The sequence below is a fragment of the Tamandua tetradactyla genome, chromosome 6 (genome assembly GCF_023851605.1).
Source record: "Tamandua tetradactyla isolate mTamTet1 chromosome 6, mTamTet1.pri, whole genome shotgun sequence".
NCBI lineage: Eukaryota > Metazoa > Chordata > Mammalia > Pilosa > Myrmecophagidae > Tamandua > Tamandua tetradactyla.
In genome coordinates, this window is record NC_135332.1 from 43,831,199 (window position 1) to 43,852,644 (window position 21,446).

Genomic DNA, 21,446 nt, shown 5'->3' on the forward strand with positions numbered 1-21,446 from the left:
TTTTTTAGCTTTTAAATAAGGGGATTTATTTAGTTACAAATTTACAGTTCAGAGGAAAGGCAGCTAGCTTTTCATCTGCATTTCTTTGTCATGTGGGAAGGCACATGACTACTGGGCTACTCCTGGCTTCTGGGTTTCAATGGCTTTCCCCGGGGCTATTACTTTCTGCATCTCCAAAGGTCTGGGCTGAGGTGCGAGCCTTGAGATGAGAGTACACTTAGCTACCTGGGCTGTGCTGGGCGGAGGTCTCTTCTGACCGCTCTCTTTTAAGACTCCAGCTAATTAAATTACGTCCTTTCATTGTGGAAGGCACTCTCTTTAGCCAACTGTAGATGTAATCAGCCACAGATGAATTTCACATATGATGATTTAAATCCACAGCAACAGAACAATGGGGTATCATAACCTCGCCAAGTTGACGCCTGAACCTAACTATCACAGTATTGTTTATCACATCAAAGAATATAATTCAACCATCAATTAGAGAAGAGTTGAACTATGATAGAATGGGGGAAAATTATGCATGTAGAAAAAGACTGAGGGCTTCTGGGAAGACGGGATAGATGTATTTTTCCCTATCCCTCACACTTATTACAACTAAAATCCCTGGACATTTATATAAAACAACACGTAAGAAGATGCTGAAAGACAGAGAGAAGAATGCAGGTTGACTTGGGGACTTGGGACCTGAGGAATGGCATGGTGGTATTCTTTTTGCCCCATATATATCCCAGACTTGGAACTGAAGAAACTGGCAACTTAGAATAGCTAATGGGCACAGACAAAAATAAGCCCTAATACTAGGGTAAGTCAGAGGGTGGGGTAGAGGAAGATATTGTCTATATTTTGGAACTTCAATTGCTGTATGAGACCAAAAGAGGAGTTTATATTGTCCCAAACTTAAAATTTCTGTAGCTGCAGGTTTCATTTTTTGCCATTTTCAACTCTGAAAGCAATATAAGAAAACCTAATGTAATAGTATATACAAATAGAAAAATTAGTATGCAAAGGCCTCTCTGACTTGATTCTAGTTTTACAGGAGAGAAAGATCACTCAACAAAGATTTATTGAGCTCCTACGTATCACATACAGTTGCTAGGGATAAGGCAAAATAAGACCAAGTTGTTGCCCTCAAGGAGGGTACATTTTAAGTTGTGGACTTTATTTGTGCATCTTTTTATTTGGGGCATGGGCAGGCACCAGGAATTGAACCCAGGTCTCTGGCATGGCAGGAAAGAGCCTGCTGAGCCACCGTGACCCACCCTGTGCATCTATTTTTGGCAGCTAAAACAGTACTCCTCAGTGTCATGAAAAAGGAAACCCAATTCACAGACTTTCATATTTGAACAATTGAGGTATTTTAAATCACATTCTGCTGTTGATTTTACTACCATATAAAAAAACATGGTTATAATATTGAAACCAACAAAGGTAACTGTGTTAGTTTGCAAGCTGCTGGAATGCGATATACCAGAACTAGAACAGCTTTTAAAAAGAGGAATTTAGTAAGTTACAAGTTTATAGTCCTAAGGAAGTAAAAATATCCAAATTAAGGCACCAACAAGAGGCTCTCTTCACTCAAGAAAGGCTGATGGCTCAGGACCACCTCCGTCAGCTGGGAAGTCATGTGACTGGCATCTGCTGGTCCCTTGCTCCTGGGCTTCATTGCTTTCAGTCTCTGTCTGTGTGTGTGGGGGGGGTTCCACAGTTTGCTTCCCTGGGGCTGGCTTTCATCTCTCGGCTTCCCTTGGCTCTCTCCAAGTTCTGGCCTGCTTAACATCTCATGGCAATCTCTGCTGGGCTCCAAGCATCTCCAAACATCTGTGTGTCTGTTCTGTTCTCCACGTGTCCATATGTGTATCAGCGCTGCTGTGGTTTCTGTCGGCTCTGAGGCTTCTGTCCTTTCTGTCTCTACAAAATGTTTCCTCTTTTAAAGGATACCAATAAACTAATCAAGACCCATCTGGAATGGGTGGAGTCACATTTCCATCTAATCAAAAGTCACACCAACAATTGGGCATGCCACATCTTCATGGAGGTATCTTATCAAAATCATAATTCCAACCTACGGTGTTGAATCAGGATTAAAAGGTTTCTCCCACAAGACTGGATTAGGGTTAAAACACGGCTTTTCTAGGGTACATAATACTTTCAAACCATCACAGAATTCTAATCAACTACCAACTTTTGTGGACAGAGAAGGGAGAATGAAAAAGAAAGTGGAGATTGAATTAGGAAGAATATAATTGGATCTAGGACATTGTCTTACCTGTGACCTTCAGAAAGTGACTCATTCCTATGATGTTAATATTACACAATTATAAACTGGGGATACCAACCACATATATCAATAATTTTGTATTCAGAAGATGACAACCACTTTCATTTAGCATCAATGCCCAATATGTTGTCTATGTCATAGAAAAACAACACACTTTGCTCCTTAGTAATTTACGTATAGACTAGGAAGATCAGAAAGAGTAAGGAATAAATCAGTACTCTTCTTTTCTTTTAGGTTGCTTGGGGAATAGTCATATTTCATCTATGACTGAGTTTTGTGGCTGGTTTCCTCAGACAATGGAAAGCTAAGAAAATCAGAGAATGGTATTTTGCTGATCATTTATCATATTCTATCACTCAAACTGTTCTTTATTAGGTACCAGCATCATGTGCTCTGCTGTTAATTGCTTTTTCTTTTCTAGCTTTTCAAATCCTTTTACCTTGCCCTTCACAATGCCAATACTAAAATTAAAAAATAGGCAACAACAGGCTTTTTATGTAGTTATCACTTATTTTATGAATGAGAGGTGAGCTCTCTAAAGGCAGTTACTTTTCATTTTAAACAGCTTAGGACAATACTTTAAGAAATAAGTGTTGGTGACAGTTGAACACAGATTAATAGTGAAAGTAAAAATAAGTGCCTGATATAAAACTGGGAAGATACATAGTAAAAACTTAAAATTGCGTTGCAGTGAAATAATTTTCTAAGCATTTTTCCTTGAATATTGAATTTTATATCATAGCACCCACACTAACTCCTTGAGAAACAGCAACTTATATAGCAAAGTATCCAACTTTTTAGCCTTACAGCAAGTCAATTTATTGAACGACCATAGTAGATGAAGTGTTTTCCAAAGATACTAAGAAACGTGCTCAGCAGACCAAAAGTCAGACCCAAATGAGGGAAAGCAAGAAATCTCAGATGTAAGATTGTTTTGGTCTTCTCATTTCAGCATATTTTATATCTAGATTTAACTGCATTTCCCGAGTGAATATTTTCTCCACTGCTAGTACCCAGTTTACATTTTGTAATAAAAGCTACTAAAATTAGCACCTATATATTGAACTAGTAATTCTCAACATTGCTGAACATGATTCAAAGGAATTTTAAAGGGTAGACTGTAGACCCCATTAAACTAATTGATGTCATCTTTATAGAAGCGCCTCTAGACCTTAATGGCCACAAGCATCTTTTTTTCTTTAAGCTTGTTTTTACATAAACTACGAGATTCTCTAAAAATGTTCAAGCTTCGGCTATGCAGTCTAAGCTGTCAGAAGCTCCATGCATGTCTCATATGCCTATTGGATTTAAGCTAATGATCACACAGTTCTGCTCTCCTAACAAAAGACAAATACTTACTGGGCAATCACACCTTTGGGACTGAACAATGGTTCTTCCAGTTTATTATGTCACCTACTCTAACAGTGACCACACAATGTCATAAGCCAACATGGCTAAGGATGCACTACGGGCTTTTTTGTTGTGAATTTCTAAGGCTTCATGTGATGATCAAAATACCTTTTAAGGGTCAGTATCACGGTACTACTCTATACTTCCAGGAAAGATAAAGACTTGTCCTTAGGATTACTTAGCTGTAGGATAGCAAAAGAATTTATCCTAAAAAAGTTAAAAACTTTCATATGCAAAAGACTTCTCAACAACTATCGTGGCTTTACAAGAGGCCTAAAAAGCCTTCAAGGTAAAAACTGAGTAAACGGTGGCAGGCAGAGTGTAAAAAATTTATTTTTACAGCAGCTCTGCTTCTCAAGAGATGGTCAGAGGGAAAGGCCTTCGGCTAGGATCAGTTTTGTGCCCGAACTGGTTCCTCAGTCTGAACCCCTAAGTTAATGTTTACCCAGCCCAAGAAGTTCCCCTGATTAGGGCACATACACAAACCACCCTTCATGGAAAGAAACGGTAGGTTTTCTATTTGCCTCTGCTGTAACAACCAAAAATGTCAGTTCTTGAGACTTTCGGTGCCCTCGGCGGGATTCCGAGGCAGTTATGCTGCTGGCTCCTGGTGAATCACGGTGTGAGAGTCTCGGCGCGGGCCATTTCTCCAGTCTTGCCACAAAGGAAAACGGATTAAGTGGCGTCAAGTACCTGGAAACCGACCTCAGCTTTGGTCTCTTACCCTTTACCTACTACTGTCTCCCCGTCCCTTCTCTCTCGCCTTTCACGCTTACTGACCTCGAAGGCCTCAGCTCCTCACCACTTACCTAAATCCTCAACGGACCTCGACCGTCGGGTCCGCCGAGTCTGCCTGGCTCGGCTCCTTTCGCCGCCCCCTACTCCCCCGGCCTCGAGAGACGGAGTACTGAGGCTTAGGTCGACTACTTCCCCTATGAGTTCTACTTTGGATTTATTTAGCAGCTAAACTGGGGGTAGAGCGCTGATCACAGGCTCTTGATCGCCGGAGAAGGACCCCCCACCTCCTCCGCTAGGGTTTCGAAGGCGGCGACCCGAGAGCGGCATCAACAGTCTCGCGAGAGGAGGCGGGGCTCCGCTCGGCGCTCAGGGCCCCTCCCTGCCCCACCCTCCCCACGTCCCCCGCCTTCCCTCCCCCACTGCCCGTGGCGCGAGCGGCCGATGATCCTGGAGAGGAAACGGCATTCGGAGCCGCGCTCCCACCCAAGCCGGCCCTGACGCTGACCTCGTCAGCCGGTAACGGGGAGCAGAGGTGGGGGTCAGGGAGGCGACCACGAAACGGTGAAGGTCAGACCGAGAAGCTTCCTCCGAAAGGGTGAGGAAAGGGTCTGAGCCTCTCCTCCAGGCCTCCGCAGAGCTAAGGTGGGGTCGACCCCTCCCAGGGGCGGGGTCGTGCTGGGCAACTGCAGCCCTGGGGACTGGCTGGGCGGGGCGCACCAAGAAAGGGGCAGAAAGGGTCAGCTGTGGGCTGGAGGCACCCTGGCAGTGGGAAGCGGAGAGTGGGCCGTGAAGCTGCGGCCAAGGGTGGAGTCGTGGGGCCGGGTCTCCCATGACGGGCTGGGGAAGCCCCCAGACCGGCGGGTCGCTTCCGCCTCTCTTTTGGACCTGGGCTAGAGGCCGGCGAGGGGGTGGGGTGGGGTGGGGAGGGACAACGGCGCGAGGGGGCGGGTCCCGTCGCTGCTCGACTCTGATTGGCTGAGCGCGTGTGGAATCGGGTGATGGGAAACGCAGCCGGGCTCTCCGGTCCCCTTCTGCTCGACTCCCTCCCCCCCCCGTGGCGAATGTGCTGCGCGGCGTCCGGTGCTTACGCTCGCGGGGTTCGGCTGTTGCAGGCAAGAGCTGGGAGGAGGCGGCAGCGGCGGGAGCGACAGGAGCAGGAGCAGCAGCAGCGGCGGCGGCAGCAGCAACAGCGGCAGCTGAAAGGAGGTGGTGACGGTGGCAACGGCAGCGTCGGAAACGATGGCGCGACTGGTGGCTGTCTGCAGGGACGGAGAGGAGGAGTTCCCCTTCGAGAGGAGACAGATTCCCCTCTACATTGACGACACCCTCACGGTGAGCGGGCCGGGCCGGGCTCCCGCTCCCCTGGCAGCTGTTTTCCCTCCTCCCCTCCCCCATCCCGAGCGCTGCGCACTGGAGAAAGAGTGTGTTGCAACTCCTAGGCGAGGCCTTCTCTCTGGCAGGCCCCACAAACTCGCCTTTGCAGTTGGTCGCTCGGTAACGTCTGCGGGCCCCAAGTCCAGCGTTCTGTACGCACTTTGAGCCCCTCGCCCCTGGTTTTCCTTCCTTGTTGAATCCTCTTCCTTTACCCTTCCCTTCAGGACACGCTGCTTTTGCCAAAGCACGCGCCTCGGAATGGGGTTGAAGAATCTTGGGCGTTTAGGGCCTATCCCTTACAGAAACCACCTACCCTCGGGGAGGCTTAATTATCTGGAAATGTCGCAGCTGCACTGCTACCTGTGTATTTTCTATTTTAATACTGTAACTCTCACTACATAAGCATAATTATGAGGGCTAAGTGACATGCTCCTGCATAGTAGAAATTACACTAAAATTATTTGATTTCGTTGTACAGAGCCTTGTGTTGTTTAGCACATGAAAACTCTAAAATGATTATATTGCTAGACCATGACTTCTTAAAACGTGCTTTCTTGGCATTAGTTATTCTTTAGCTTACAAGTAGGCTTTTTTTTCCTTGATTTTTTTTCGTTTTTTTCAGGAAGTCAAATACTTGTGTGTGTATGAGTACTGTAAAAAGCTGATTGCCTATCTTGAGTGTCAAGACCAGTTCTGGGCAGTTTTCCTTCTTAGAGTTGGTGGTTGTATAGCATTATCGACCTGTGTTGCTGTATTATTTTCTTTGAAAGGAAACAGCAGAAATTTGAATAGAATCTGAACAGGAAATAGAGTGCAGTTGTTTGTCACTATTTTATAAGAAATTAAATGAATCTTTCTCTAAATATTTTTGAAATCTGCATTTTGATGGTGCTGAAACTTTCGGATTATACATTTGCCAATTTTGATAAGGTGTAGATATATTGAATATCTTTGATTTTATGTCATTCAAAGGCAGTTGATCTATTTTGTTCCTGATTTTTTTCAGCTATCTACTAAAGGTTTTTTTTTTTCAAATTTTATATAAAATGCAAGTCATTGTAGAGATACCACTCTGTGTCTTTTTGTTTGCCAGTCTCAATTAAGCCTTCACTGAGCTGCAGGACTTTTAAAAGCATTAGAAGAATTATTGAATGGCTTAATTTGTTAGAACTTTTTAAGTGAAATGATCTTTAATTACTCAAGTGCATTTTTTAAACAAGAAAAAGGTAGAATAATTTAGCCTGGCATAGAGTAAACAGAATTTCCAGTGATGCATTGGAAGTTATAGAAATGTTCGGTTATGATTTCTGTACAGTTTGCATTAAAAATATAATAGACTTGCATTTTAAATTGTAAAAAAAATCCCATAACCTAGCACTCTGATCTAATTAAATGGTGCATCTCTCAGTTTGAAAATTCCTGATAAGAGGTCATTTGTTGTTATTTTCTTTCTTTTCTCTCCCTTTCACATAGCCAGTTTTCCAAAACACATTGTTTGCTGTCAACCTTTTGCTTATCCCAGAATGACTTCGAAGTTAAAAAAAGAATTCAAATGGGTGATATAACGCTTCTTCTAAGAGTACATTAAAACATAGGGGGAATCAACATAAATATGAATATTTACAAAATTTTAAGACACTTTGGTCCAGATAGCCACCTGATACCCACATAATTACGTTTAATGTGAATGCAACATTAATACAGCCATCATACAGCATTTGGAAATACTCAGCTTTTTGGAGCTCTTATACTTTATTCTCTCCACAATGGGGTTAATTTCCAAAATTTTTCATAGAGAAAGATGTAACCTCGCAGTGTAGTTTAGTGTTGCCCTTATTTCTCTAGAGAAGTGTGGATTGAATTGTACCTGGTGGCTGGGCCTGGTGGACTAGTCACCAAGGCAAATAAAATTTAGGCTGATTTAAATATCAAAACATTTTATTCAAGAAAAGCTACAGTTTGGAATTGATTTTTATCACTGAAAATGCATGGGACATTTCATTTATTCCTTTGTTTTGGAACTTCTGTACGGTCATTGAATCTGGCTCGTGCAAGTTCTTATCAAGAATGCACTATCTTTAGGAAAACCAATTTCATTCAGGACCATTCTACCAAATGCTACTTGAAGGGAAAATGTAAAGGAAAACACCTGTTTTGAGGAGGGAGAAGAAATGGGGAAGATATCTGTAAAAGAGTTTGTAGCTTTATAAAAGTTCTGTAGATTGTCTATTGATAGTTTGGGGGCAGTATATACCTGAAGTTAACATTTGGTTTGGTCTTTGTTTTTAGGGTCCATAGGTAATGCACTGGGAAAACTAATCTTTGGGAGAGAAAAAGAAATGATTGTTTATTTCAAGTAGACTTGGAATAATGTTAGCAGCTAGCTGTTACAGTGTAGTTACAATGTTTACAGTCAGTTAATAATGAGTTACATGTTTTATCGTTTTAGTAACAAGCATAAACCTATAGCTTTGTTAAGTTGGAGACTTTAACTTGGATCTGTAAAATGAAATTGAGAAGCTATGTGTGACAAAGTAGCCACCTCTTTTATGTGCCGCGTTGCATCCGAGGTTAGTGGTTTGAACGCTTGAGTGCTGTGATGATGTAGATGTATTCGAGAAAATCCCAAATAAGTAAATTGGTGAAATATTTAGAAATGTATTTTGCTATGTGGCTAAAATGCTTCTTACTATTATTATTGAATGGTAAAGAAGCAGGTGATAGAATACAGGTTTAATTTTAAAAACATCTTTGAAGAATAACAATTTTTAAGCAAGTTTTTTTAAAGGACTAATAGAATGAAAATATGTACTCCATATAAAATTATCCTGAAAAAGATCCACAAAATGAAGAAGACAAATAACCTTTATCCTACTCCTCAAAGGTAATTAAGGATATTGCAGCATTTGGTGAAATTCGAATCATAGATACATAGATGCAAAGTTGAGATAAATTATCTTCTGTACTATTTTGTATCCTCCTTTTTTTTACTAAATGTAATATTGAGAACATTATCTCTTGTCATTCTGAAGCATTTTTAATGGCTGTGTAATATCTTATTGCATACATTTCATAATTTATATATTATTCTATTGTACAGAAAGGTGGATATATGTGGAAAATACTACCAGGAATGTAGATAATGCATTAATATTATAAACTTAAAAGTTTTTCTTAACTTCTGGAATGGCAGTTACTGGGACAAAGCGTAAGAACTTTCATAAAGCTCCTGATAACTAACGTCAAATTGTTACAGTAGTTCTGGAATGCTTTTACCCTCCTACTTTGAACCAATTAGAATGGGCTAGAAACTCTCAGAGTATTAAACTGAGACTTTAAATTATAATAAATGGTAGTATATCCACTTGGGGATTATGTGCTTAGCATATAACATTTTATCTTTTAACTCTTGATTTAGTAGTTAATTTTACCAAGGGTATTAGATGTTACAAATAACTGCGTGGAGGAAGACAAAAAAAGTAAAACTAAAGGGAAAATGATTCTGGTAATACAAACCTAATATTGTCAGCACTTTTGAGGATGCACTAAAAACAGATGATTTGTTTTTGTGGTCTAGAGAAACCAAGACAGAAGCTTAAGAGTGAAAACGGGTAATATTCGGTCAATATTACAAAGCAGTAACTGCAGCATAGTGACTGGTTCTATTTTTGGCTAGCTATGGATAGGCAGCCTCATGAAGCTGAGCACTGATGATTCCTCTGTGAAACCAACCCTGAAACATTTTATGGGACTGTCTTCTTTAAATAATCTGGAATCTGAAGATTAAGTCAAAGAAGTGGTTTTAAAGAATGGGGGGGAAATAGTACCAAAATAAAATATATACGTGCAAAAGTTTAAATCATATTGTATATACCGTTTTTGGTTCTGGGAAATACAATCAAGTTCTCTGGACTATTAAGTCATTGTTTGTAATTCATGGCCTTTCTCTTTGGTTCCAACATCTCTAGTATCCATTTGTCTATCTACTTCACGTAGCCAGTATCTCCCTTATCAAATCAAGAAATGATCTTTTATTTATTGTTTACACTTGCCCAAGTTTTTAATGAGTCCTCACAGTTTATTGTTAGAAAGAGCACATTTCAAGTCTTTTGTTACTAATGTAAAGGGAAAGGAATGGTCACCACCTTTAAAGAAGTATGTCTTTGTGATACTGTTGGGATGAGGAGAGCTCTTGATAACATCCATTCAACTGGATGGGTTTACTTTGGTTTTTTTGTTGTTTGTTTTTGCCTCAAATAGTTCTCTTTGTCCTGACTTCACTCTTCTGGGAGTAATTGGGTATATAGGAGTTTATGGCCCTTGTCATCTGGAAATAGAAGGTTGTTCTAGCACATTATATTTGATATCTTTAATATTTAAATAGTTCAGATATAAATTTCTGAAATTGGAATGTCTTTAATTTGATGACATTTTACCGTTATAATGACTCTTTAGTGGTACAGAATTATGATATTAAAATCATTGGTGAAACAAATCAGTGAAATGTGCTAATTACTAATTCTCATTATCTGATATCCTGAAATATCTAAGCATCATATTCTTTCTCTGATAGTGAATTTTGATAATTCAGTAAATATCTTGGTATTTTCTTTTTGCTCATAATTTGAGCAAATGTATACTGTGTTCCAGGTACTGTTCTGAGTAGTATATATATATATGGATATATAAACTCATTTAACAGTTATTACTCATAGATTTATTATGTTACATATTCAGGAGTAATAACTAAAAATGTCAGGTTATTTCATTTATTAAATGCTATTACTGGGCACTGCAACAAACAATTTAAAATATTGTTTAATCCTTACAACCACTCTTTGAGAGTAGATATTAGAAATTATTTCTTAACCTCATTTTACAAATGAAGAAACAAAGTAACTTGCCCAGAGTCGTGCCATAGGTTATAAATGCTAGAGTCTGGATTTGAATTTATGTTTGCCTTATGTTAGCGAAGGCAAACATAAATTGTACCATTCTGGCCTTAGAACCTTGTATAAACTCGGATTTTAAAAAAACGTGTGTGTGTGTGACACATCTGACATTAAAGGTTTATTTTTTTCCTGTGAGTTTATAAAACAGGTTATATCATGTGTTTGAAGAGCATAAAAGTAATTGATTTTTATTCTTTGCATTTTAAGATGGTGATGGAATTTCCTGACAATGTGTTAAATCTCGATGGGCATCAGAATAATGGTGCGCAACTAAAGCAGTTCATTCAGGTAATAGTTTTTAGTTAGTATTTTAAGTGGAGCGTGTGTGTATATGTTTTGAGTCATTTAAATTTCTAGCAATAAGTATTAATTTTCTTTAGCACTCCCTAGGTTGTTAAAGATTGCTCTGAAATTTTTTTACTGTTGCTACATTGATTATACTTGTGTGCCTGATTTAAGTACCTGTCATGTGACAGATTTGGTGGTGTTGTGTTAACATTTTGTATGTTTATTAAGAATTTGTTGGTTTTCTTCTGTAGTAAATGTTTTTTTCACGTAAGAAATAATCATGTTGTTATGAACGTGCTGATTTTAGTTCCAGAGCAATACAATGCTAAGTATTCTTCTGTATATAATCAAGATAATGAAAGATAAATTGTTAACGTATACGAAAACACTGTTCCTACTTTTGGAGAAATGGTGAAAGAAAGGTTAATGGTAAACATGAGAAAATGCTTCTTAGCAGTTATCTTACTTATCTACTTTTTTTCTAAATATGGAGACATTAATTGTAGCGTAGCTATAACTCCATCCCGGTAGAAGTTACTTACTAGAATTTTGCCCGTTTCTCTACGGATTTGATTATCGGTCATTTTCTACGTTGTCATAACCAACAGAAAACATTCATATGTCCCCTAGCACATTAGGTACTCTCCTCAAGATCCTATCCTGTATAGGTAAGATAGGCCTCTTCTCTCCCACTAATTCCTAACATACCTGTCCATATGATCACCATCTTAATTCAATTTCTATAGCTAAAGAAGACCTGATGTTGTATCTTTTTTCTTTTCTTTTTACTGAAAGTATTAGGCTTAATACTCACTGAACAAGCCCTCAATTTCCAGGTGCAGGGCTACTTTTTTTTTTTTTTTTTTGCCATGTTGTGGCACATAACATGCCTGACATCCTAAACATAGTTTCTTATACCCTACATTCTAGAATAGGGGAGCTTGTAGAATAAACCCAGCACAGTGTGGCTGGCTAGCCTGCTTTTCTGATTAATTTGCAGACAGAAACAGGAAGCCTTGCTTAGGTTGTGCTTACCCAGAGTATAGGAAGAGAAGTAGTAGTGAAAGAGTAAATTTTTTTTTTTTTTTTTTGCATGGGCAGGCACCGGGAATCAAACCCGCATCTCCAGCACGGCAGGCGAGATTTCTGCCTGCTGAGCCACTGTGGCCCACCCGAAAGAGTAATTTTATATCTTTCTTGAGATCTCTTGATTTTTCCTTTCCTTCTTTTAGCGACATAGTATGCTTAAGCAACAAGATCTCAGCATTGCCATGGTGGTGACATCACGTGAAGTCTTGAGTGCACTTTCTCAACTTGTCCCGTGTGTTGGTTGTCGTCGCAGTGTGGAGCGCCTCTTTTCCCAGCTTGTAGAGTCTGGAAATCCTGCCCTTGAACCCTTGACAGTAGGGCCAAAGGGAGTCCTGTCTGTAACTCGAAGCTGCATGACTGATGCAAAGAAGCTTTATACATTATTTTATGTACATGGGTAAGTGTAACTACTTAAGAAAAGTTGTTAAATTTTTAAATAGCTTGGTGACATTGGCATTTTTTTTCCTAAATTAGATTAGAGAAAAATTGAGTCCAATTCAGCATTTCACTGGATAACTTCTGTGTATCAAGTGAATGTAAAATTTCTGCTCTCATGTGGGGAGATACAGACAGTAAGCGAATACAGAAATGCCAGATATGATGTTGCAAATAAAAAGCAGAATAAAGGGAATAGAAAATGGAATGGGGATATAGATAGTATGTGGGTAGAATTAATAGAGAGGTTGGTCAAGGAAAGCCTCTATGATAAAATGACATTGAGTGTAGACTTAAATAAGGTGAGTTGAGCAAATTGTGTAAATATCTGGGGGGAAACAAGTGTAAAGGTTCAGAGGCTAGAACTTGTGGAACAGCAAGGAAACTATTGTGGCTGGAGCCAAATGAATAAAGGGAACACTAATAAAAAATGAGGTCAGAGAAGTAAAAAAAGGTCTTATCATGTAATGCCTTGTAGGTCATCCTAAGGCTTTGATTTTTACTTTGAGTGAAATGGGGAAACTTTGGGAGTTTCACTCACATGTCACTCACAGACCAGGTAAGAGACCTGACCCGATTTGAAGTTTTACTGGGCTTATTTTGTCTCTTGTACTGAGAGTACTGTTCGGGGTTGGACGGGTAGGGATGGAAACTATTCATATAAAAGATGATGGTGACTTGGACAAGGTTGATGGCCACAGAGGTAATAAGAAATGGGCTAGATTCTGGATATATTTTGAGAAATGAGCCAACAAGCTGCTGATGGACTGGTTATGAAAAAAGACATCAAGGATGAATGATTTGAAGTGTAAAAGGACAGGATACATGGTTTCCATTTCCTGAGATGGGTAAGAGTGGGAAAAGCAGTTTTGGGGGGAAGATGAGGAGCTCATTTTTGGACATGTTAAGTTTGAGATACCCATTGGGCATCAAAGTAGAGTTCAGGCTTCAATAGAAGTCTGGCCTGTAGACGTACATTTGCACTGTCAGCCTATCTATGGTATTTAAAACCATGAGACTAGAAAGATCACACAGAGTGAGTGTAGATTAAAAAAAAGAGAGAAAAGAGGTTTGAAGGTGGGTGTAAGGGTTTTGAACTTTACTCTGCTTGAGAAGAAAGAGTTTTTGAACAGAATAGTAACATAATGTGATTTATGTTTTGAAAGGATCGCTCTGGCTGCTGAGTAGAGTCTACACTTGTAAAGGGCAAAGGGTAGAAGCAAGGAGACTGAGAGACCAGCTATTACAGTTAATTAAGCTAGAGATACGGTGGGTTGGACAAGGCAGGTAATGGTGATGGTCGTGAGAAGTGATTGGATTCTGGATATATTTAAAAGAGCTGACAGGCTTTGTAGATTGGTTGGGTGTATTGTGTCGGTGAACAGATGAAATCTGGGGGGAAGAGTACATTGAATAGAATGAGTCTCTCAACATTTTGATAAGGCTGAGAGTGGAGTGGAAAGATGAGTGTACAGACCTTTTGGGCTAGAATTTATGTGGCAAGAAATGTTCAAGGTAGGTGATGTGTCTGTAATACTTTAAAATTATGAAGAAAATATTAATATTAATTAAACTTTTAATGGTTTATTTTTAATTAGGTCCAAACTAAATGACATGATAGATGCTATTCCAAAAAGTAAGAAGAACAAGAGATGTCAGTTGCACTCCTTAGATACACATAAACCAAAACCTTTGGGGTAAGTAGAATTGAATACCAAGATGCTTTTTTAATGTTAAGAGTGTAAGTGCTGATCATGTTTAATAAAAAGGAAAAAAATGTACTGCTAATTTTATTTCATTAATTAGTTACACTGTATGACAGTTTAAAATAAATGTCTTCTGGTTTTATGGACTTTTTTAAAAGAAATATTTTAAGTGTGTTTCAGAGAAAGGAGATTGAGACTGCAGACATTTATGTAGCTAATAATAAGTTTTTCAAAGAAGTACTAGTATTTTTTGATCCATGTAATAGTCATGATGTATAAATTATTTTTCTTGTGTTTCTCTCTAGGTCTCCCTAATAATGTATCAAGGATTTTTAAAAGTCTTGAATCAGTTATGGCAATGTGTATTCATGTAACTAATTTTGAGTTTTTTTCCTTGGTTAGATACTGTAATGTTTAAAGTTGCTTTTGCCCCCATCTCCCAGCACAGTGCCATAATTGTCCCCTACAACATTTCGTGGGGATGGAGGTGGTAAGGAAAATCTCTGGAGCTTGAAGGGTTTCTAAGAAGTAATTTCTATTTTGAAGAGAACAGGAGAATATAAAACTATACTTCTGAATTAATTTTAAAAATTAGTTTTTGGATGTGTTGTTTATCTATAAACAAATTTTTTTTTTCTATACTCAGAAATCACTTTTAAAAAATTTTATCATGAACACTGTCAAACATACCCAAAAGTAGAGAAAATTCACAAGGAACTCCCATTTACCTTCGTTTAGATTCAGTAGTTACCAAGATTTTGCTACATTTGTTTCATTTATCCAGCATTTCTTTGCTGAAGTATTTTAAAGCAAGTACCAGACATTATTTTACTATTACTGCGTATTTAAACATGCATCTCTAAATATATGGACATTTTCTTTCCAAAAGTGGTTTTCTAAGGATAATTGTTATTCATATACTGGGTATGCTAATACCTTTAGATAATTCCTACTCTCTAAAGATTGCAGAATTCAGTCTAATTTTCTCATTTGACAGTAACTTTTATCTGAATGACCTGTTGGCTGAAGCCACAGAATAATATGATAAAGAATTTGGGACTAAAAAGCCTGCCTTCTGGTTATTTTGACTTTACATTTTTTTTGTTATGCATATTCATTGTTGAGGAATGAAAAAGTAACAGGTACCCTAACATCATATACATCTCTGCTTATTGCTGCTTTTCTTTAAAGACCAGTCCTTCCACTTTTGCCCTGGATTCCATCTCTCTTGCTTTCAATGACTTTGCTTTGTCAGTTATTTACTTTTATTAAATTGACATGCAGGTATGTTTTCCTATCTTTCAGCTTAAAAACAAAAATCTCCACTGACTTCATGTCCCTCTCCAGCTATATGGTCCCACTACATGGGAAGCCAAATGTTTAGAAGGTTGTTTACTGAGCAGGGAATCAGTATGAATGGAGTTAGTTGAACTTCAGTAGTAAGGTAGCTTCATTTACTTCCCCATGCCATATGGATAGCAGGCCCTGAAGAACTGTCTGCTTAGCCGAGACTCCCTCTCCTCCTCTTGGATGGTCACTGCCATTGTATGCTCTTATGGCTCCATTTTATGTATTTACACAGTTGAGGATTTTGTTTGTTTGTTTACATTTTCTCCAGGAAAAGTATTTGATAAGTAGTTGAAAAAAGTGTTTGAAAAATAGTTGATTAGGTTTCAGCCTGATAAAGAGCAGCAGCAATTCAAGTCAGCCCTGCAAAACTAACGCAAGTTATTGTATCTCTGGAAATAAGTTTGAGATTCAAAAGAAAAGTCTGGGCTGTTTTGTAGGCCTGTAGCTGATGATTAAGAATCATATTGGGAGGGTACATGGGTGTTCAGTGGTAGAATGCTTGCCTTCCATGTGGAAGACCTAGCTTCCATTCCCAGACTATGCACCCAAAAAATAAAAAGAATCATATTAGAGAATGACATATAAGATCACCTAGGGGAAGAGTATAGAGTGAGAGAAAAGAATGCTAAGGAATTCAATTTAATGGTGGAAAAGAAGCTGCCAGTAAAGAAACTTGAGAAGGAGTGGCCAGAGAGGTAGAGGAAAATGAAGGGAAGAATGTTCTAAGGAGGTTTGGCCAGTTGTGTTGAATGATGCTGAGTCATTAAGGACCCAAAAGGGTCCGCTGGATTCAGCAAAATTGGGATAATTGGTGATCTTGATGAGTCAATCTAGTGGTCGGTAGAAGCAGAATCTAGATTGGAATGGGTGGAAAAGTGAATGCCCTGTAAGGTTTTAATGGGTTAAGCTATGAGGGGAAAGAATGGAGGTAGAACAAGGAAATGGAATGCCTACTTTTTCAAAAAACTTGATTTTAAAAGGAGGAGTGATGGAAATAAATTAAGGTCTAGAAAAATTATGGATAAAATCCTGATTTGGGCTTTAGAATTGTTTTTAAGGATTGTTTTTTTTTTTTAGACTAAAGCTTTTTATACTCTGATGATATTTTAATCATTCCCTAGCTCTGATTTCTCTTTGTGAAACTTTTTCTCAAATATGAGAACTTGAGTTTGAGATATATTTAGTTCCAAGAAATTGTGGATCCCTCAAACATAATTCGCAAAAGAGGAAATACGGGAATCTGGAGTGGAAGGTTTGCATGAGCAGGCACCAGGAAGGAGTTGAGATTTTGTTGTCAGAAATAAGGGGATGTCAGAGTTGGCCTGAGCCTTTGGGAGTAAGGATCTGAACTGTATTTGTGACCTTATATATTGAGCAAGGGGTTGAGAAATGCATATTAAGTTTTATAGGGTAGTGTCAGTAATATTCAGAGCTTTTTCCATCTCAAGCATCCAAGACAATGAATTTCTAGGATTGTAGTGAGACCTACAGAAGAACAGGCAGGAGCCAGTTGTTCAGAATGATGAAAAATCAAGAAGACAATCATTGAATGGAATATAGACACACATTTCTCTTGGAATGCACATCTGCAACAAAGCAAAATGCATGACCAGCGCCACATTGAAACCTGTGGGGGAGGGAGAGTCTGGGAAGTTTTTAGTAAGTTTTAAAAAATTATTTGTATAGTACTTTTACTAATTTAGGCTGTGTAAAGTATTCATCTTAGTATGCTATCTTTATATTAGTGAATTTAAAAATATATTTATTATAATTAGATTAATCTGTAACTATCTCAACTAATTGTAAATGTGAAGGTAGATAAGATTTGTTTTGCCATGGGCTGTAAAAAGCAGTGATTTTTAAAAATCACATTAAGTAGATCAAAAATTGTTAGAATTTTCAGTTTGTGAAAGATGGATCCATATGTATAGCTGAAATATTTTTATAATTTCTTTTAGCCTTTTTGACTTTAAAACATTCCAAAGAGATTTGCTCATAAAGTGCTTAGCATATTAACCAATTGCTATCTTGATAAATATGTTGTTAACTTGTATCAGGTAAACTTGATAGTCAAGTAGAAGTTTTTATACAAAGATGTGAGCATATGTTTAAATAACATTTTAATGTGGTTGAAGTGAATATGTAATCATATACAGACTTGCAAACTTATCCTACTAATATCTTAATTCATGATTTTAATTTAGACTGTAGAAATTATTCCCTCAGATTATCTCAGTGTCACTAAGCTTTGTACTATACTGTACTACAGTGAAGGGAGCAGTAGCAGTGTCAGTTCAGAGAAGTTAAGTACAGATAAGAGAAGTAGTGAAGACCACAGGAAGGACAGCAAGTGTAGGATCATTTTCCATTATGGACCTTTCCAGGGAACAGCCAGGTAAAATCAAGCAATCCTTTACTCTGCCCAACCCCCACCCCCACCCCCTCCTTTCTTTTTTTAAAATGTTTTACCTCTTATACATTCCTTTTTTCACTGATATTTTTTTGTTTCTGCAGAGGTTGTTGGATGGACGTATGGGAACTAATGTCCCAGGAATGCAGGGATGAAGTAGTTTTAATTGACTCTAGCTGTCTTTTAGAAACACTAGAAACATATCTGCGAAAACACAGGTAAGTCTAAAGGTCATCACAGGCTAGTATAGTGGGCGCCTTACCCATCAGTCATCTATCTTGGCCTGTTACTGACCCCCCTTCCTATAACAATACTCTGCCTCTCTCATTGATAGCTGGCACGGGATCGAGCTTAATGTCAGAGTAGGCAGTTCCTTTGTGGGATGACTTTTAGTGTTAGCCTGTCTTATGTTGAGACAGCATCTTCTTTTTATCTTTTTTACCCAGACCAGCTTTTTCAAGGGACACAGAATTATTGACTTGAGTAGAGTGTACTTCATTCACTTGGAGAACTCTGGTACTCCTTATTTTTCTTTTAGAATAATTTATGATGGTATTTTCAAAATTAAATTGGCAGCTTTTTATTCAGTACTATTTTGAGTTATTTTTTCTGTAATTGTTTTTCAAAATCTAAAAATAGAGTTGGAATTCTTGTTCTTCATATACTATAAAAGTAATTTTAGGTTTTTCTTTTTAGAATGCTGCTTTTACAAAGGAGTTTCTGAGGTTGGCATTAACATTTGGAAATTTGTAGGGAGGGAGAGTGCAGTAGGAAAAGGAACTGGTAAGGGAGCCATCTAGAGATGGCATTCTTGGGGGAATTCTTTTGTTTTAATATAAATTTGTCACATGTTGAGTTTGTGGCTATATGGTGTTTTGACCTTGGGTCAGTTACCCACTTATTTTGGGGACATTTATGAAAAGCATAAAGTAAATGATAAAAACTGGCATTATCAAGATTGATGTTTATTTTCTATGATAGTGAACTAACTAATGTTTTAACCTGCCTACCAAGTTTATTAATTAGGTGTTTTTCTTTTTTCAGTTACAAAATTTTTTGTTTACTTGCCTTTTTGGCTGGTTATAGCTAAGAGAATAGACAATGTGTCTTTTATTTGAAGTTTTGAGGGGACTGTATAGACATGAGACATAACTGTATAGATTCATCATAGATTCTTCCTCTTTCAGTTTGAATTGGTCCTTATAGCTTAGTTTATAATATAAGGAGACAGCTTTTTTCGGTGATCAGAATTAATGTTTTGGAGTTTCCTAGAATGGTTGTAAATATTCTCTATATTTGGGGGCATTATTTTATATTTAAATTTGTTATTTGTTTTGGATTAAGATACATAATAGACCTATTTAGAACAAATCTAGCACATAGTAAGCACTTAATATATACTTGCTACCATTATTAATGAATGTAAGTTGTTCCTAAATGCTAATCCCAGGGGAGCCCATAGACTTTCAGACATTTGGACTAAAGCTTGGGAATTTGAATTTGTAAAAAGCTCTCCAGGTGATTCTGGACATCAGATTTGGAAATTACTATGATGATTATCAACGTGTTATTTAATATTTTCTTGAGAAGTTATTACCTACCACTCTATTCTGAACTCTTAATGTGAGTAAATAGTAATTCATTAAGAAAGAATGAAAGAAAGGGTACAAATAATGCCCCTCATACTAAGCATTTGCTTTCTCTTTGGTGTTGCCTTTACAGAGTAGTTATGGAAATAACAAATAGGGAGCCCCAAAAAAGATAGCGATTTTGCAAAACTCAATTCATTTTGGAATTAACTTTCCCTATTGATGAGTCTATAAATGGATGTTAGCATACCAGATTTGCAAGTCCTTGTCATTCCTGTATTTCTAGTTGTTGTTGTAGTACAGTTTGAGTTTTAAGACATAGTCAAAAATTATTTCTAAATGTGTAAATGATGTATCTTTTTGGCATCTTCCACTTTATTTAGTGAACTTTCTAAGCATTTTTTAGTAAATATTTTATAACACTGTTTAAGCAGTTGAGTATTGTGATAGTACATCATTAGAAATTAGGTGAGAAGAAACTATGAAACCACTGCCTTAAAAACATATATATGTTCTTTTTTAATAAATATTTTTACTGAGAAATCTTCACACATATACAGTCCATACATGGTATACAATCAGTGGCTTACAGTATCATCACATAGTTGTGTATTCATCACCAGGATCATTTTTAGAACATTTGCATCACTCCAAAAAAAAGAAATAAAAAGAAAAGCCCATGCATTCCATATCCCTTACCCCTCTCTCTCATTGACCACTAGTATTTTAATCTACCCAATTTTTTTACCCTTTATCCCCCCATTATTTATTTATTTTATCACTCATCCTTGAATAAAAGGAGCAACAGAAACAAGATTTTCATAATCACATGGTTACATTATAAAAGCTACGTCATTATACAATCATCTTCAAGAATCAAGGCTTCTGAAACACAGCTCAATAGTTGCAGGTACTTCCCTGCAGCCACTCCAATACACCATAAACTGAAAAGGGGTATCTATATAATGCGTAGGAATAAACCCCAGGATAACCTCTCAACTCTATTTGAAATCTCTCTCAGCCACTGAAACTTCATTTTGTCTCATTTCTCTCTTCCCTCTTTTGGTCAAGAAGGCTTTCTTAATCTCACGTTGTTGGGTCCTGGTTCATCCCACGAGTCCTGTCTCACTTTGCCAGGGAGATTTACACCTCTGGGAGTTGTGTCCCATGTAGTGGGGAGGGCAGTGAGTTGACTTGCTGAAATTGGCTTAGAGAGAGAGCCCATGTCTGAGCACAAAAGATGTTCTCTGGGGATGACCCTTAGGTATAATTATAAGCAGGCTTAGCTTCTCCTTTGCAGGAATAAGTTTCATAGGAGCAAACCCCAAGATCAAGGGCTCAGCCTATTGAATTGGTTGTTATCACTGCTTGTGAGAATGTCAGGAATTCTCCAAATGGGGAAATTGAGTGTTTCTTCCTTTCTCCCCAATCCCCCAAAGGGACTTTGCAAATAATTTTTTGTTCTCTGCCTAAATTACTCTGGGATGTATTGTGGCATTGCAGTAACCTGTACAAACCACCAGGATCTCATGCTCTATTCAAGAGTCCTCTTTTTTTTTTTTTTGAGTTTGTAAAAATATTTATTATATTTGGTTCTATAAATGATAGTATATTGATACAGTTACATCACATAACTTTAAAAAGTTGTATTTATCCTTTCACACCAGAGAAATTTTAATGCAATGCCAGAAATGGAAATACCAAAACTGTTGGTGACAGAGCTCATAGCAATCCTTGTAAATTTTTAAGGTTTTCTTCTTTTAGGCAAATGTGAGTCCAGTGCATAATAAAAGGCACATAGACTAAAATTAGATTTAATTAAAA

General features: G+C 37.9%; 1 protein-coding gene and 1 long non-coding RNA gene across 7 annotated transcripts in view; one reads left to right on the forward strand and one right to left on the reverse strand.

Annotated features, from left to right (window-relative positions):
- Window positions 1–3,793: 3,793 nt before the first annotated feature.
- The window catches only part of GGNBP2 (gametogenetin binding protein 2), a 28,200-nt gene continuing 10,547 nt past the window's right edge, over window positions 3,794–21,446 (forward strand). For 2 of the 6 annotated variants that reach the window (XM_077165050.1, XM_077165053.1), the window contains exons 1-7: window positions 4,826–5,071; window positions 5,542–5,761; window positions 10,963–11,043; window positions 12,276–12,529; window positions 14,166–14,264; window positions 17,893–18,018; window positions 18,138–18,251. In XM_077165050.1, the coding sequence (XP_077021165.1) occupies window positions 5,669–5,761; window positions 10,963–11,043; window positions 12,276–12,529; window positions 14,166–14,264; window positions 17,893–18,018; window positions 18,138–18,251 (767 nt within the window). In that variant the 5' untranslated portion in view covers window positions 4,826–5,071; window positions 5,542–5,668. Of the gene's footprint in view, window positions 3,809–4,825; window positions 5,072–5,541; window positions 5,762–10,962; window positions 11,044–12,275; window positions 12,530–14,165; window positions 14,265–17,892; window positions 18,019–18,137; window positions 18,252–21,446 lie in introns of those variants that run through there. The other 4 variants (XM_077165054.1, XM_077165055.1, XM_077165052.1 and 1 more) reach the window with 3 other exon arrangements.
- Window positions 4,009–4,830, reverse strand: LOC143687766 (uncharacterized). Its single transcript, XR_013177678.1, has 2 exons — window positions 4,501–4,830; window positions 4,009–4,345 (listed from the first exon to the last, which is right to left on the reverse strand). It is a non-coding gene; the product is annotated as an uncharacterized LOC143687766 (long non-coding RNA).